General features: G+C 42.7%; 1 protein-coding gene across 1 annotated transcript in view; it reads right to left on the minus strand.

The window, feature by feature from the left end:
- Positions 1–12241, minus strand: part of ELP1 (elongator acetyltransferase complex subunit 1) — a 1639125-nt gene that overhangs the window by 1037750 nt on the left and 589134 nt on the right. Inside the window, exon 13 of the mRNA XM_044060975.1 lies at positions 10572–10671. Coding sequence (XP_043916910.1) covers positions 10572–10671 — 100 coding nt within the window. The remainder of the gene's footprint in view (positions 1–10571; positions 10672–12241) is intronic.

Genomic DNA, 12241 nt, shown 5'->3' on the forward strand with positions numbered 1-12241 from the left:
CCGACTTGGAAAGAGCCAATTTTCAGAGGAGGCCCAGGGAGAAACGCTCCAGATGCACATCTTTGCAACGTGGCAGGAAACTGCAGCACCCGGAGGAAACCCAAACAAAATCAGGGAGGACATGCAGTCTCCACACAGAAGGCACCCTGCCAAGAATTGAACCAGACAACCTCTTGCTGTGAGGCGACAATGCTAACCAGTGCACCACTGCTCCGTCTTCAGACTTCTTCAACTTAAAACTGAGTGGCACAGACTGGACGCTAAAATCTCTAGTTAAGTTACTACGTTAATCAAAAAGAAAAAAAAAAAAACTGGCAACAGACTTGCAGCAATATGAAAGGAAAACTGCCTATCCCCTCCACAAACCGAAAAACAGGAGCGGGAAGGTGCACCTAAAATGCATTCAAAGAAATGAAGGTCAAGGTCAAAAAACTCCAGCTTTACTCCGTAGCATATCGCCTACTCTGAGGTGATCTCTGCCTAACATATAAAGCTATGTCAAACGCAGAGCTGTTGAACATGCTACACCTAAAGAAATCCCAATCTCTCCGAGCTACACGCTCTAGGGAGCTAAACCTTGTCACCACAATAAACAGGACGAGCTGGAGGGATAGATTCCTGTCCCAGAGTCGTCCTATACTCTGGAACAAGCTACCCATCTATGTCAAGCAAAGTTCTTCATTAACACTCTTCAAGAAAAATCTTGATGAGTGGATGGGAAATAGGAAATACACCCCTGGGATCACTTCTGTGTCTCTGCTCGACAGTGGCACAGGAAAATAACTTTCTTGGGTGGTGTAAGCTATGGAACTTTGCTGGCTAGGCTTACATAGGCCCCTGGGCCGATAGCCTAGTACCTACCTATGAACCTATAAGGGCAGGCCCCAATACCTACAAATAGGCCACAAGTCACAGAGGAGATACCCTTCCACTCAAACAACCCAAACAACATAACCCAGGACATCTAAGGCAATCACATGGGCATCGTTCCCACCCCAGAAAACCACCCAGTGGCTAGCAACAGCAAAGTGGCCCCCATTGCTCCAAGTAAAGGATTTAATAATGGCACCAACCAATTTTTATCCCCAAGCCAGGACAGGGACCCGAAATCAGACTTACCTTCGAAGGGCAAAGGAAGGGGGACAGGGAGAGGCAAGGGACGTGCATGAAGAAGACGGCTGACATAGAACACATTTTTAGAGAGATAGACTGCCAGCCTTTTCCCATTTTCCCAAATAGTTACTACTTCTTTACACAGTGGGAAAACATTAGCTCTGTCCTGTTTGTTTGAATGCCAAATTGCTGGTTTATTGTCTGTATTCATTCAATTGCTTCCTTAGTGAAAAAGTACAGTTTTGTACCTACCATAAATGTAGATGTTCGAAGATCCACATTGCTGCAGTCCTAACACTTGGGTAGTCCGCTGTCCCAGTCGGCCCGAATACCAAAGTATAAGGCTGACGTCGGTCAAGGCGCATTTGTCTGACATCAGGACGTCAGGGTACAAATGCGCATGACCGACGTCATATCCTCAGTCTTTTCTTGCCCCAGATGTCAGAAGACCCTAAAAAGATAAGGCCAAAACCCAAAAACACCAAAACACTCCTGTGCCTAAAATATGTACAATATATACAAATGTACAAAAATAGAACCTCACCCACACAACCACCCCTAAACATAGAGGGAAGGAGGGAGGGGATTGGACTGCAGCAATGTGGATCTTGAACATCTACATTTATGGTAGGTACAAAACTGTACTATGTTCTTCATCTCACATTGCTGCAGTCCTAACACTTGGGTAGAATCCCAAAGCAGAGGTAAGGGAGGATGGCTAAACTATAATGAAGCAGGAGCTGCCAAAATGCCCTGCAACACAGCAGTGGCAAAACCAGCCCTGGACTTAGAATAGAGAGGAAGGTGGTAATGCTTGGAGAAAGTATGCACTGAACTCCAAGTAGCTGCCTCCAAAATATCCTTAGTTGCCACCCCTTAAAAATGCTGTTGAAGTGGCAGTAGCCCTAGTGGAATGAGGCCTAATCCCAGCTGGAATCTCCTTGCCATGATGGGAGTAACAGAATGCAATGCAAAACCCAATCCACTTAGATATAGTTTGTTTTGACACAGGCTTGCCCTGAGAACTCAAAGCAAAAGAAACAAACAACTGCTGAGACTGCCTAAAATCCCTAGTCCTGCTTAAATAATAACGCAACTGCCTGTGTACATCTAAAGTGTGCAAAATCTTTTCCCCTATTTTGGGGATCTGCATAAAAGGTAGGCAAATGAATAGTTTGGTTTAAAGCCACACTAGAAACCACCTTAGGCATAAATGAAGGATTAGTACGTAATGATACCCTATCCTTATGAAAAATCAAAAAAGGCTCCACCGCCATAAGGGCCTGCAATTCAGAAACCCTTCTTGCAGAAGTAATGGCCAACAAAAAAGCAGTCTTCCATGACAAGTATTTCAACTCAGCAGTAGCTGAAGGCTCAAAAGGTTGTAGAGTAAGTTTCTCCAACACAAAATTGAGGTCCCAAGCAGGAGTAGGAGCTCTTCGTGGGGGTCTTATATTCTTTGCCCCTCTAAGAAATTGCTTGAACAAAGGATGAGAAAACAATGGTGGGTCACAATCATAGTGAGCTGAAATTGCTGCAGCATGAATCTTAATGGAAGAGAAAGACAAACCTTTGTCCAATAGCTCAGTAAGATATTGCAGAGCCACACTCAAATTAGGCTCAGAAACATCCAAATCCTTTGCTGCACTCCAAAATAAAAATCTCTTCCATTTTTCTGCATACACTTTACGTGTACTAGGTCTTCTGGCTTCCATAATCACATTCAAAACTTGTTGAGGAAGTTGAGACCTGCTGTGGTTCAAAACAGAATATGCCAGGCTGTTAGATGAAGAGAGTGAAGCTTGACATTGAGTAGATGACCGTCCCTCTGAGACAAAAGGTGTGGAATTAAAGGTAAAGGCCATGGAGGCTTCCTTACCAGATTCCTCAGTAATGGGTACCAGTGTTGCCGAGGCCAATCTGGAGCTATCAAAATCATCCTTGGCTTGTCTTGTCTGACCTTTAGGAGCACCTTTGGGAGGAGAGGCAGAGGTGGAAAGGCATACACATGAAGATTTTCCCAACTGAACGAAAGAGCATCCACTTTCCAAGCTGTGTGATGAAAACTTTTAGTGCAAAACTTTGGCAGCTGGTGGTTTAGTGGAGAAGCGAACAGATCTATGTCTGGAGTTCCCCATGACACTGTCAATTTTTGAAATACATGAAGATCCAGTTTCCACTCGTGGGGATCCATGATTTGCCTGCTTAACACATCTGCTAAGGAGTTCTGTGCTCCTGGCAGAAACCTTGCTTGAAGAGTAAGCTGCAAGCTGAGCGCAGTCTCCCACAAAATCATTGCTTGCCTGCATAGAGGATAAGAATGCGTTCCCCCTTGCTTGTTGATATACCACATGACAGTTGTGTTGTCTGTTAGAATCAACACCTGCCCTGGAAGAAGTAACTCCTTGAAAGCCATCAATGCAAACTGGACTGCTAACATCTCCTTCATGTTGATATGTAGATGCTGTAGTCTGGCAGGCCACTTGTCTTGTATCCACTTTCCATTCAGATGAGCTCCCAAGCTATGTCTGAGGCATCAGTCGTTAGAGTCTGACACTCCACTGGCCGGGTCACAGAGACTCTCTTGTATAGGTGACATGCCTGAGCACACCACAATATTTCCTTTTGAATGCAAGGTATTATTTGAATGACAGTGTCCAGATCCTGGCAGTGCTGTGTCCATACATTTTTGAGATACCATTGTAGCTTCCTCATATGCAGTTTGGCATTGGGAAGCACCAGAATACAAGATGCCATGAACCCTAATGCTTGAAGGACTGTCCTTGCAGTCAGCACGGACTGATGAGATAGTTGATGGAAGTAAAGGGATAGACTCTTTTGTTTGTCCGGGGTTAAAAAGGCCATCTGGGCTGCTGTATTCAGTCTCACACCCAGAAAGCACATGTCTTGAGTGGGTACTAGACTGGACTTTATTTCGTTCACAGAATACCCCAGGCATCTTAGCACTGCTATCACATATTCCAGATGCTGAAGAAGCTCGTCCTTTTCTTGAGCCAGAATCAGACAGTCGCACAAGTAAGGATAGTTTTGTATTCTTTTTAGACTGGAAAATGATACAACTGGAGCCAGAACTTTTGTGAATACTCTGGGCAGTAGATAAGCCAAAGGGCAATGCAGAGAACTGATAATGGGAATTTCCAGCTCGGAAACGCAGATACTTCCTGCAACTGAGTCTGATAGGCACATGAAGGTAAGCCTCCTTGAGATCTAAAGTTACCATCCAGTGATCTTTGCCCAGCAGAGGTAAAAGCTGTTGTAACGCCAACATTTTGAACTTGGGAATGTCCAAATAAGTGTTGAGGGTTGACAAATCCAAAATTGGTCTCCACGTGTTCCCCTTTTTTGGTACTAGGAACAGGCGAGAATAAAATCCTAGGCCCCTTTCTGGCACAGGAACCGCTGAATGGCCCCTATCTGGAGCAACAGAGAAATTTGCTTGTGAGCCTCTTTTCTTTGTATAGGAGGAATGTCTGGCATGCCTTTTAAAGGAGGCAAGGTATGGAAATAAAACCTGTAACCGTGGTGAATGATATCCAATACCCATCTGTCTTGGGTAATAACACTCCAGTTTTCTTTGAAAAGTGCCAGCCTTCCTCCCAAAGGTGCTGCCAGACGAGAAGGCTCTGGCAGCTGAAAAGGCAAGTCATTGGGTCTGCTTACGAAAGGACTGACCCCTGCCCTCACCAGAAGACTGGGCAGGCGAACTGCCTGTTCTAGGCCTAAAAGAACCTTGAGCTCTGCCCCTACCACGTCTAGATCTACCCCTAGACTGAGAATCATAAGAAGGATAAGTCCACCCCTTAGTAGGCCAATTTCTACTAAACTTTGGAGGCTGAACCTGCAAAAAATCTTTAACAGTCTGCATAGACTTAGCCTTGTCCTCCATTTTCTTTAAAACTGCGTCCACAGGCGCACCAAATAACACATCAGATTGTAAAGGAGCATCTAAAATCCTTGCCTTTACATGTTCAGCTAAATTCTGATCCCTGAGCCAGGCGTGCCTGCGAAGAACAGAACCAGTGGCTGCTACCCTCGAAGAGGCCTGTACAGCATCAAAGCCACATTGCAAGGAATGCTTACCCACCTATCCAAAGCCCTTGCCTCTTTATCAGAAGGAACAGGATTTTTAACAACAGAAGCCTTAACACCTTTAGGGCCCTGAGAAACAGTTTCTGGGTCTGCCCTAGGACTCTTAAAAAGATACTTATGAGCTTCAGGCACCCTATAATACCTGTCCGGTTTAACTGGGGCAGGAGGCAAAGAATCAGGGTTCAGGGAAGCCTCTGCAAAAACATCCTCTACCACGTCCAGAACAGGAGGTATAGCTAAAGGCCTATGCTGGGGTAGAAACAAAAATTCCCTAAGCCTTTTCCTAGAATCAGAGAAATCTTGACCTTCCCATTTAAAATGCTCCCTCATGGAATGAAGGGTCTCTGAAAAAGAAAAATCCTCAGGAGGAGAAGCCGAAGGTGTAGAGTCATCTACATCAGAATCAGAATAAGGAGGATACTCCTGCAAGTCTTCAGCCGAAGACTCAGAAGCCTCCGAACACTGCTCAAAACCCTCAAGCTCAGGTTCCACCCTAGGCCTCTTATCAGGGGGGGGGTATAGAACCTCTAATCATAGTAATCAAATCTTCTGCCATTTTAAGCATATGTTTCTTAGGCAGAGACCCTGAAGAACTAGGGGAGACCCCCACTGAAGTTAACCCTGGCCTGCCTCTAGAAGGAGCCTTGGAAACAGAAGGGGAGGGCCTAACCACCTTAGGAAGGGAGGGGAGAACAGCTACCTGAGAAGCCCCTTCAGCCTGGCCTACCTCCTGAGAGGACACATCTTGTAACAGTAAAGTCTCTCCCTGAGAATCCAAAGGAACTTCTGGAAGAACCACCGGCTCCACCGAGCCCTCTAAAGAACCGACGTCCGGGACAGACGGTTCTTCCACCCTAGGCTTCACTGCTTTGTCCTTGCGCTTTTTAGACGAAGCGGGCGTCGGAGCATCCGACGGCATGTTGTAATTACAACGCTTCCCAAAAACTAACCTGGCACAATCTAATCTTCTCTTAATAGTGCGTTTGTTAAATCTAGCACAAGAGCGACAGCCAACAACGCCGTGCTCAGGCCCTAAGCAAGGTATACACAATGTATGGTAATCTCTATGAGGTATCTGTTTCCCACAAGAAATACAGTTATTCACTTTTTCTGACATCCGGTTAAATACTGAGGCAAGAAAAAAACAAAATATTCCCCAACGGGGTACTTAGCCAACTTTGATTCGGTCTGAAACTCCGACTTCAGAAAATTTCAGAACGCCAACCTGCACTCGCAATACTGCTTCTGCATCGGACCATGCGGCAAAAAAGACTGAGGATATGACGTCGGTCATGCGCATTTGTACCCTGACGTCCTGATGTCAGACAAATGCGCCTTGACCGACGTCAGCCTTATACTTTGGTATTCGGGCCGACTGGGACAGCGGACTACCCAAGTGTTAGGACTGCAGCAATGTGAGATGAAGAACATTTCTCCTGCAATTCTGTTAATGCCAGCAACACTGCTCTCATCTTGCTGACCATATATTGCACCGACTGTACTTTGTGGAAACAAATGCCCTGGTCTTAAAAGGATCCAGATGTGCCCTAAATGAACAATTTGCAGCTTCTGTAGTCAGGAACTGGGATGTCGATGCATGAGTAAACTGCATAGCTGTAAAAGGTTCTCTGCTTATGCTTATTTGCCCAACTCCCCGAACTGTCAAACATTCTCTGGCCTCTCAGGACTCTGATTCACCTGTTTCAATGAACATGACCAAAGATGTGAATCAGCAACGAAGCAGTCATTACCTAGACTGGCCAGCATGCTCGGGTATGTAATGAATGTAATAAATGTCCCTTTAATTTTTTCACACATTCAAGACTAGCTTACATGCTCTGTTTTCAGGGAGGCTGCAGCCATTTATGTTCAAAAGTTCATCTGCCACACTTAATATCTACTTCATTTACGAAGCTAGACTGCTGTAAGCTCGTATTTTTGAAGAAAATTAATGACAACATTTTTTCCAGAATGTAATAGCTTATTTAAGGAGCTGTATAATTTACCTGTCACTTTTTGCTGTTGTTAATATTTATTTTAAGTATTAGGTTCCCTGATCTTGTGATAGCTACCCCCAGAAAGACATTCCAGGTACGGAGTTTCAAAGAGATCATATGTTGCCTTATAGAAAGGCAAAGAGAAAGCAATCTAAAACACACACAACTTTTGAAGTGTTTCTGACTAGCTCCAAGTTTTCTAACCATATGATTTTTCTAGTACAGAACTGTACCTTAGATAGTTTACTCCAAGACTGCCACATGCAGGACTGTATGCAAAAATGAGACAGACTAATGATTTATATAGCGGCACAATGATTTCCTTTAATACACTCTTGAAAGATTTAGATGGGCTACATAATATGTTTACCTGATTTCAGTAGATACAGTTGTCAAAAGTACTGCTGTCTAGCACCCTCCCTAGGTCTTTAAAGAAGAAGCCTTTTAATGATGCAATAATTTACTCTATTATCAATAACATATAACAAGCTTTTGTTGATTTTTTTTTTGGTGATGTGGAAAAAGCCTAGATCAGTGGCCCAAGACAAGTGGGCCTCAGTACAGTTTTTTATTTTAAAATTTGTACAAATTTATTTTAAAAATAAAAAAAAAAATCTCATTCTCAAGGCACCGGGGGTAATTTCACTAGTGCATTAATTGTACTCATGAAATAACTGCAGAGTTACACATTACAATGGTTGGTGAATCAAAAGTAGACTTGAGACATCATGCTATGTACATTAACTCTACTTCTGACCATCACCACTCTCACATGTCCTTTTAATATATAGCTAAGCATTTGTGAGCAACAAATCTCAGTACCGGTTCACAGGTTGGTACTAGGCTATCAGCTCTAGAGCCTATACAAGCCTAACCATAACAATTCCCTGGCTATTTCTTCCCACACTATTTACTTCCCTGGACCCCTGTCTAGCAGGGTGACAGACGTGATCCCCAGGGTGAATTTCCTTTCTCCCATCCAATCATCAAGATTCCTTTTGAAGAGGGCCAAAGAGGTGCTCTGCTTGACATGTATGGGCAGTCTATTCCAGAGTCTGGGGAGTCTCTGTGTCAGGAACCTATCCCTCAAGCATGTTTTGTTTATTGTAATGACAAGGTTTAGATCCCTGGAGCATGTGGCTCTGAGGGATTGGGATTTCTTTAAGTGTAGCATGTCCAGTAGCTCTTGAGTTTGACATGGCCTTGTATGTTAAGCAGAGATCGCCTCTGAGTAGACGATATGCCACAGAGTATAGCTGGAGTTTTTTAAGGTGGTCAGCATAGGGCATCTGCTTTAGGCCTGTGATTCTTTTAGTGAGGTATTTCTGCGGCCTTTCCAGTTGTTGCAGATGTCTTGAGAGGTACATACCAAATGGAGCGTTGTATTCTATAATGGGTCTAATGAGGGATGAGTATAGTGGGACAGTGACCTCCTTTTTTCTGGATGAAAAGCCCTTAGTGATGAGGTGTGCCACATGGAAGGATTTCCTGACTGTTTTGGCGATGTGGTTAATGAAGTTGAGACCACTGTCCACCTGTGTCCCTAAGTCTCTTATCACACTTTCGGTGCTTAGTGTACTGCCACCTATGTGGTAATTCACGGGTACATGTTTTTTCTCAAAGGGGATTAACTATACATTTCTTGGCATTGAGCTTGAGCCCATGGCTCTGGCACCAAGCATCTGTTTCTGTAAGGCCGTTTTGTAGAGTATCCACATCATTTGGCGATTCAGTAATGGCTCCCAGTTTGCAGTCGTCTGCAAACTTTGTTAGCCAGAGTCCCTTAGTGTTGGCCTGTACTTCAGAGAAGTAGATGCCAAACAAGAGAGGTCCCAGGACTGAACCCTGAGGTATTCCACTTGTCACTTGTCTGGAGCTGGATTTGAAGTCAGCTACTTTTACAGTGTGGGTTCTGTCAGTAAGCCAGTTGGCAACCCATCGAGTGACATAGGGATTAATGCCCAGCTTAGTAAGTTTATCTATGATTCCAGAGTGGGGGATGGTGTCAAAGACCTTGGCAAGGTCCAGATAGGCTGTGTGGACTGCCTTACCCTCGTCCATGGCTCTGGAGTCTGATTCGAAGAAGTCAATCAGGATCAGGAGACACGATCGTCCCTTCATGAACCCAAACTGGGTGGGGTCCAGTATTTGAAGGTTGCCAATGTCTTTGTTTATAAGTTCCATGATAATATGTTCCATGGCCTTGCAGATCAGGCTCATCAGACTGATGGGGCAGTAGTTCCTGGGATCCAAGATGGATCACCCCTTGTGGAGTGGCTGACTAGAGATGATGACAGCAACCCACACAACAGTTCTCAGGGATGCACTTTCTCTTGCTGGCACCTTCCTTCTTACAGTTATTATCAGGAAATTACACATGTCGAAGGGCAGAGATAACCGTACACAGTACACACTTCCCATAACAATGATCTATTCATTTGTTTATTACTTTATTAAGACAATCGTGGTGGTGTGGAAGTATATCCCTATTTTCAGGCCGGATTTACCCTTTCACAGAATTTTCTGAGTCCCCTCATCAGACAAGATTTTTGGAGAGGTCCAGATCATAGGAAGCCACACTACACAGCCAACTTACTAGTGGCAACAATAATTTAAAGGAAGAGGACACAACAGCTTGCATCTCCTTTTTTCAGAAGCAAATGTAAATGGCATTGTGAAGTAGAATTTTGCAATACAAGTCATTAACAACTTTTATAAATTTTACACTGCCTCTGGTAATGTGCTTATATTTTTCCAACATTGTGATCACTCTTTATTTAGTTTAAGGCTGCTTTATAGACAGGAATTACAACAGAGTAGCTTGAAAAAAAAGTTTTATGAATCCTGCCCTCAATCTACATGCAAGCTAGTTCTACTGTGATAAAGTCTAATTCTGTTCCAGTTAAAAGAAAAAAAATCTACCTGAGGTTTATTTAACTCCCAAATGAACTTAATAAAGGTGAATTTGGACTGTCTGTATAATAAAACACCCTCAATCACTCTTGTTTTTTCTTAGCAGTAATGCCCCCAAATCAGTCACCTACTGCAGGAATAAATACATCATGTGTTAAATATATCAGTCTTGATAAAGATACATTTGACAAGAGGTCTGAATGACAAACTTGAACAGCTTCAATCCCAAGACAGCTTCACTGGCACTAATATCCCATCAGTGATGCCGTTTTTAAAGCTTTAATATAGAAAATGGCAACTGTTACTTCAGACAAAACAGCCTACACTAATTTGTTTCAATCATGTTGATTTTGAATTCACAGCACAGCTGGCCAGTATTATGGCATGTTTATCTAAAAAAGGTAACTTTTTTAACTCTGTTTAAAAATTCAAATTTACCTGTACACTTGTTCAAGGTGTGGCGTCACAGCACTGCATCGAAATCCATTCCCACCAGCAGTACCAATTTTCACGGTGGGATCAATGCTCTCATTGCTACCTAAAAGACAAAACATGTTCAAAAATGCGGTCATCTTAAAAACTATATTCAGTAAAGGAAAAAAACTTTTTGAAGTCTGCATTTTAATATCACCATAACATCCAAGTTTTACAATATATGACTGGAGTCAATGGACCCCAACAAAGCCTTCTGAAACATTCATGCCAAATCAACCACAGAGAGTAAATGAAGTCTAATATTTCTTATAATTTCTCATTTTTCTCTCTATATTTTGAGTTTATCTGCCTTTTGTTTTATAATACAATACAGACAAAAGAGAAAAATGCTGACCAAGACACTCAAGTATACAGACAGTTGTCCTTAGTCTAACCAGCCTGTACCAACCATCAGAAACCAATTTAAATATTAAGCCCTTTTTGTCCATATCACAATCTCCTATATTCTTTTCTAATGACAGCATATTTAATTACAATCCATCCACAACCCCTTTTTCCTATTTTTGCATATAGAGTTGGGGTGTCACTTCAACAGTGACAATCATCTAGAGCCAAGGTTCACACTGCCGGTGTTTAGCCCTGCCACAGCATATATCCCTTCATCTTTTCTTTTTTATGCCATGTATGTACAACCACTCTTCTCAGATCCCCTTTCAATTACTTCAACCTCTATTTTTCTATGTCGTCTTCAAAACTGAACATGGCATGCAATACTAATGTATTTTACAATGACAGTATCTCATGAATGGAATCCTCTCATTATACAACCCTGCGTTTTACTTGCTTCACCAAAAGTCTTACACAACACTGAAGACTTAAATCTAATCTATATATCAAAATCTTCTGCCACTTCTGTCTGCATACACCCTTTAAGAGTATACATACCCTAGAATTACCAAGTCATTAATTCTGCACTTTCTAGCTTTATATCTATATAGCCAACTATCAGCTCATCTTTTTAGCTGCTTTAAGTGGGATATACTTTATTAACTCAAATATCTACTGCTTAAGTTTCACATATTCACTGCCAGTTGTTCAAGTAACTCTATAAATGCAATCAATAATGAACTTCCAAGGAGCAAGCCCCTCTGAAGCCCCTCTCCAACTATAGATTTACTGCTTCCAATGGCACAAAAATCCAAAGAAAGTATATCTACAGAATCAGGCTGTGTATTCAAGTGTGCCGCACTGGAATACAAAAATGAGCAATCAGCCACAAGGAGATGGGCTGCAACTAGCTGAACACCAAGTAAATGAAACGTAAGCCTTTAAGACTCTTGCTAAACTAAAAACCATCTGAACCTTTCAGTGTAGAGCAGGGTCACTGTAAAGATGTCAGTGTCATTCTCCAATATTTCACAAAATATCCAACGTAAGATTAGAGATTAAGATATACCATGTAGAAAGAACAGTTGTGTAAAATCTTATCATAACCATACATGCCCTTCTCCTCCATCTTGCTATTATCATGAGTGATTCTCCACCTAGGCGACCCGAATATCCAGCTAGTATACAAAAGACTTACTATTGCATGGTACGTGGGACGTTGCAAAATGCTAGCAGGGAGCATAGGCCATAAAAGTGATGTCCGCAAGTACCATCCTCGTAACTTA

Source organism: Protopterus annectens, chromosome 2.part0 (assembly GCF_019279795.1).
Source record: "Protopterus annectens isolate FY-2018-M chromosome 2.part0, PAN1.0, whole genome shotgun sequence".
NCBI classification, from domain to species: Eukaryota; Metazoa; Chordata; order Ceratodontiformes; family Protopteridae; genus Protopterus; species Protopterus annectens.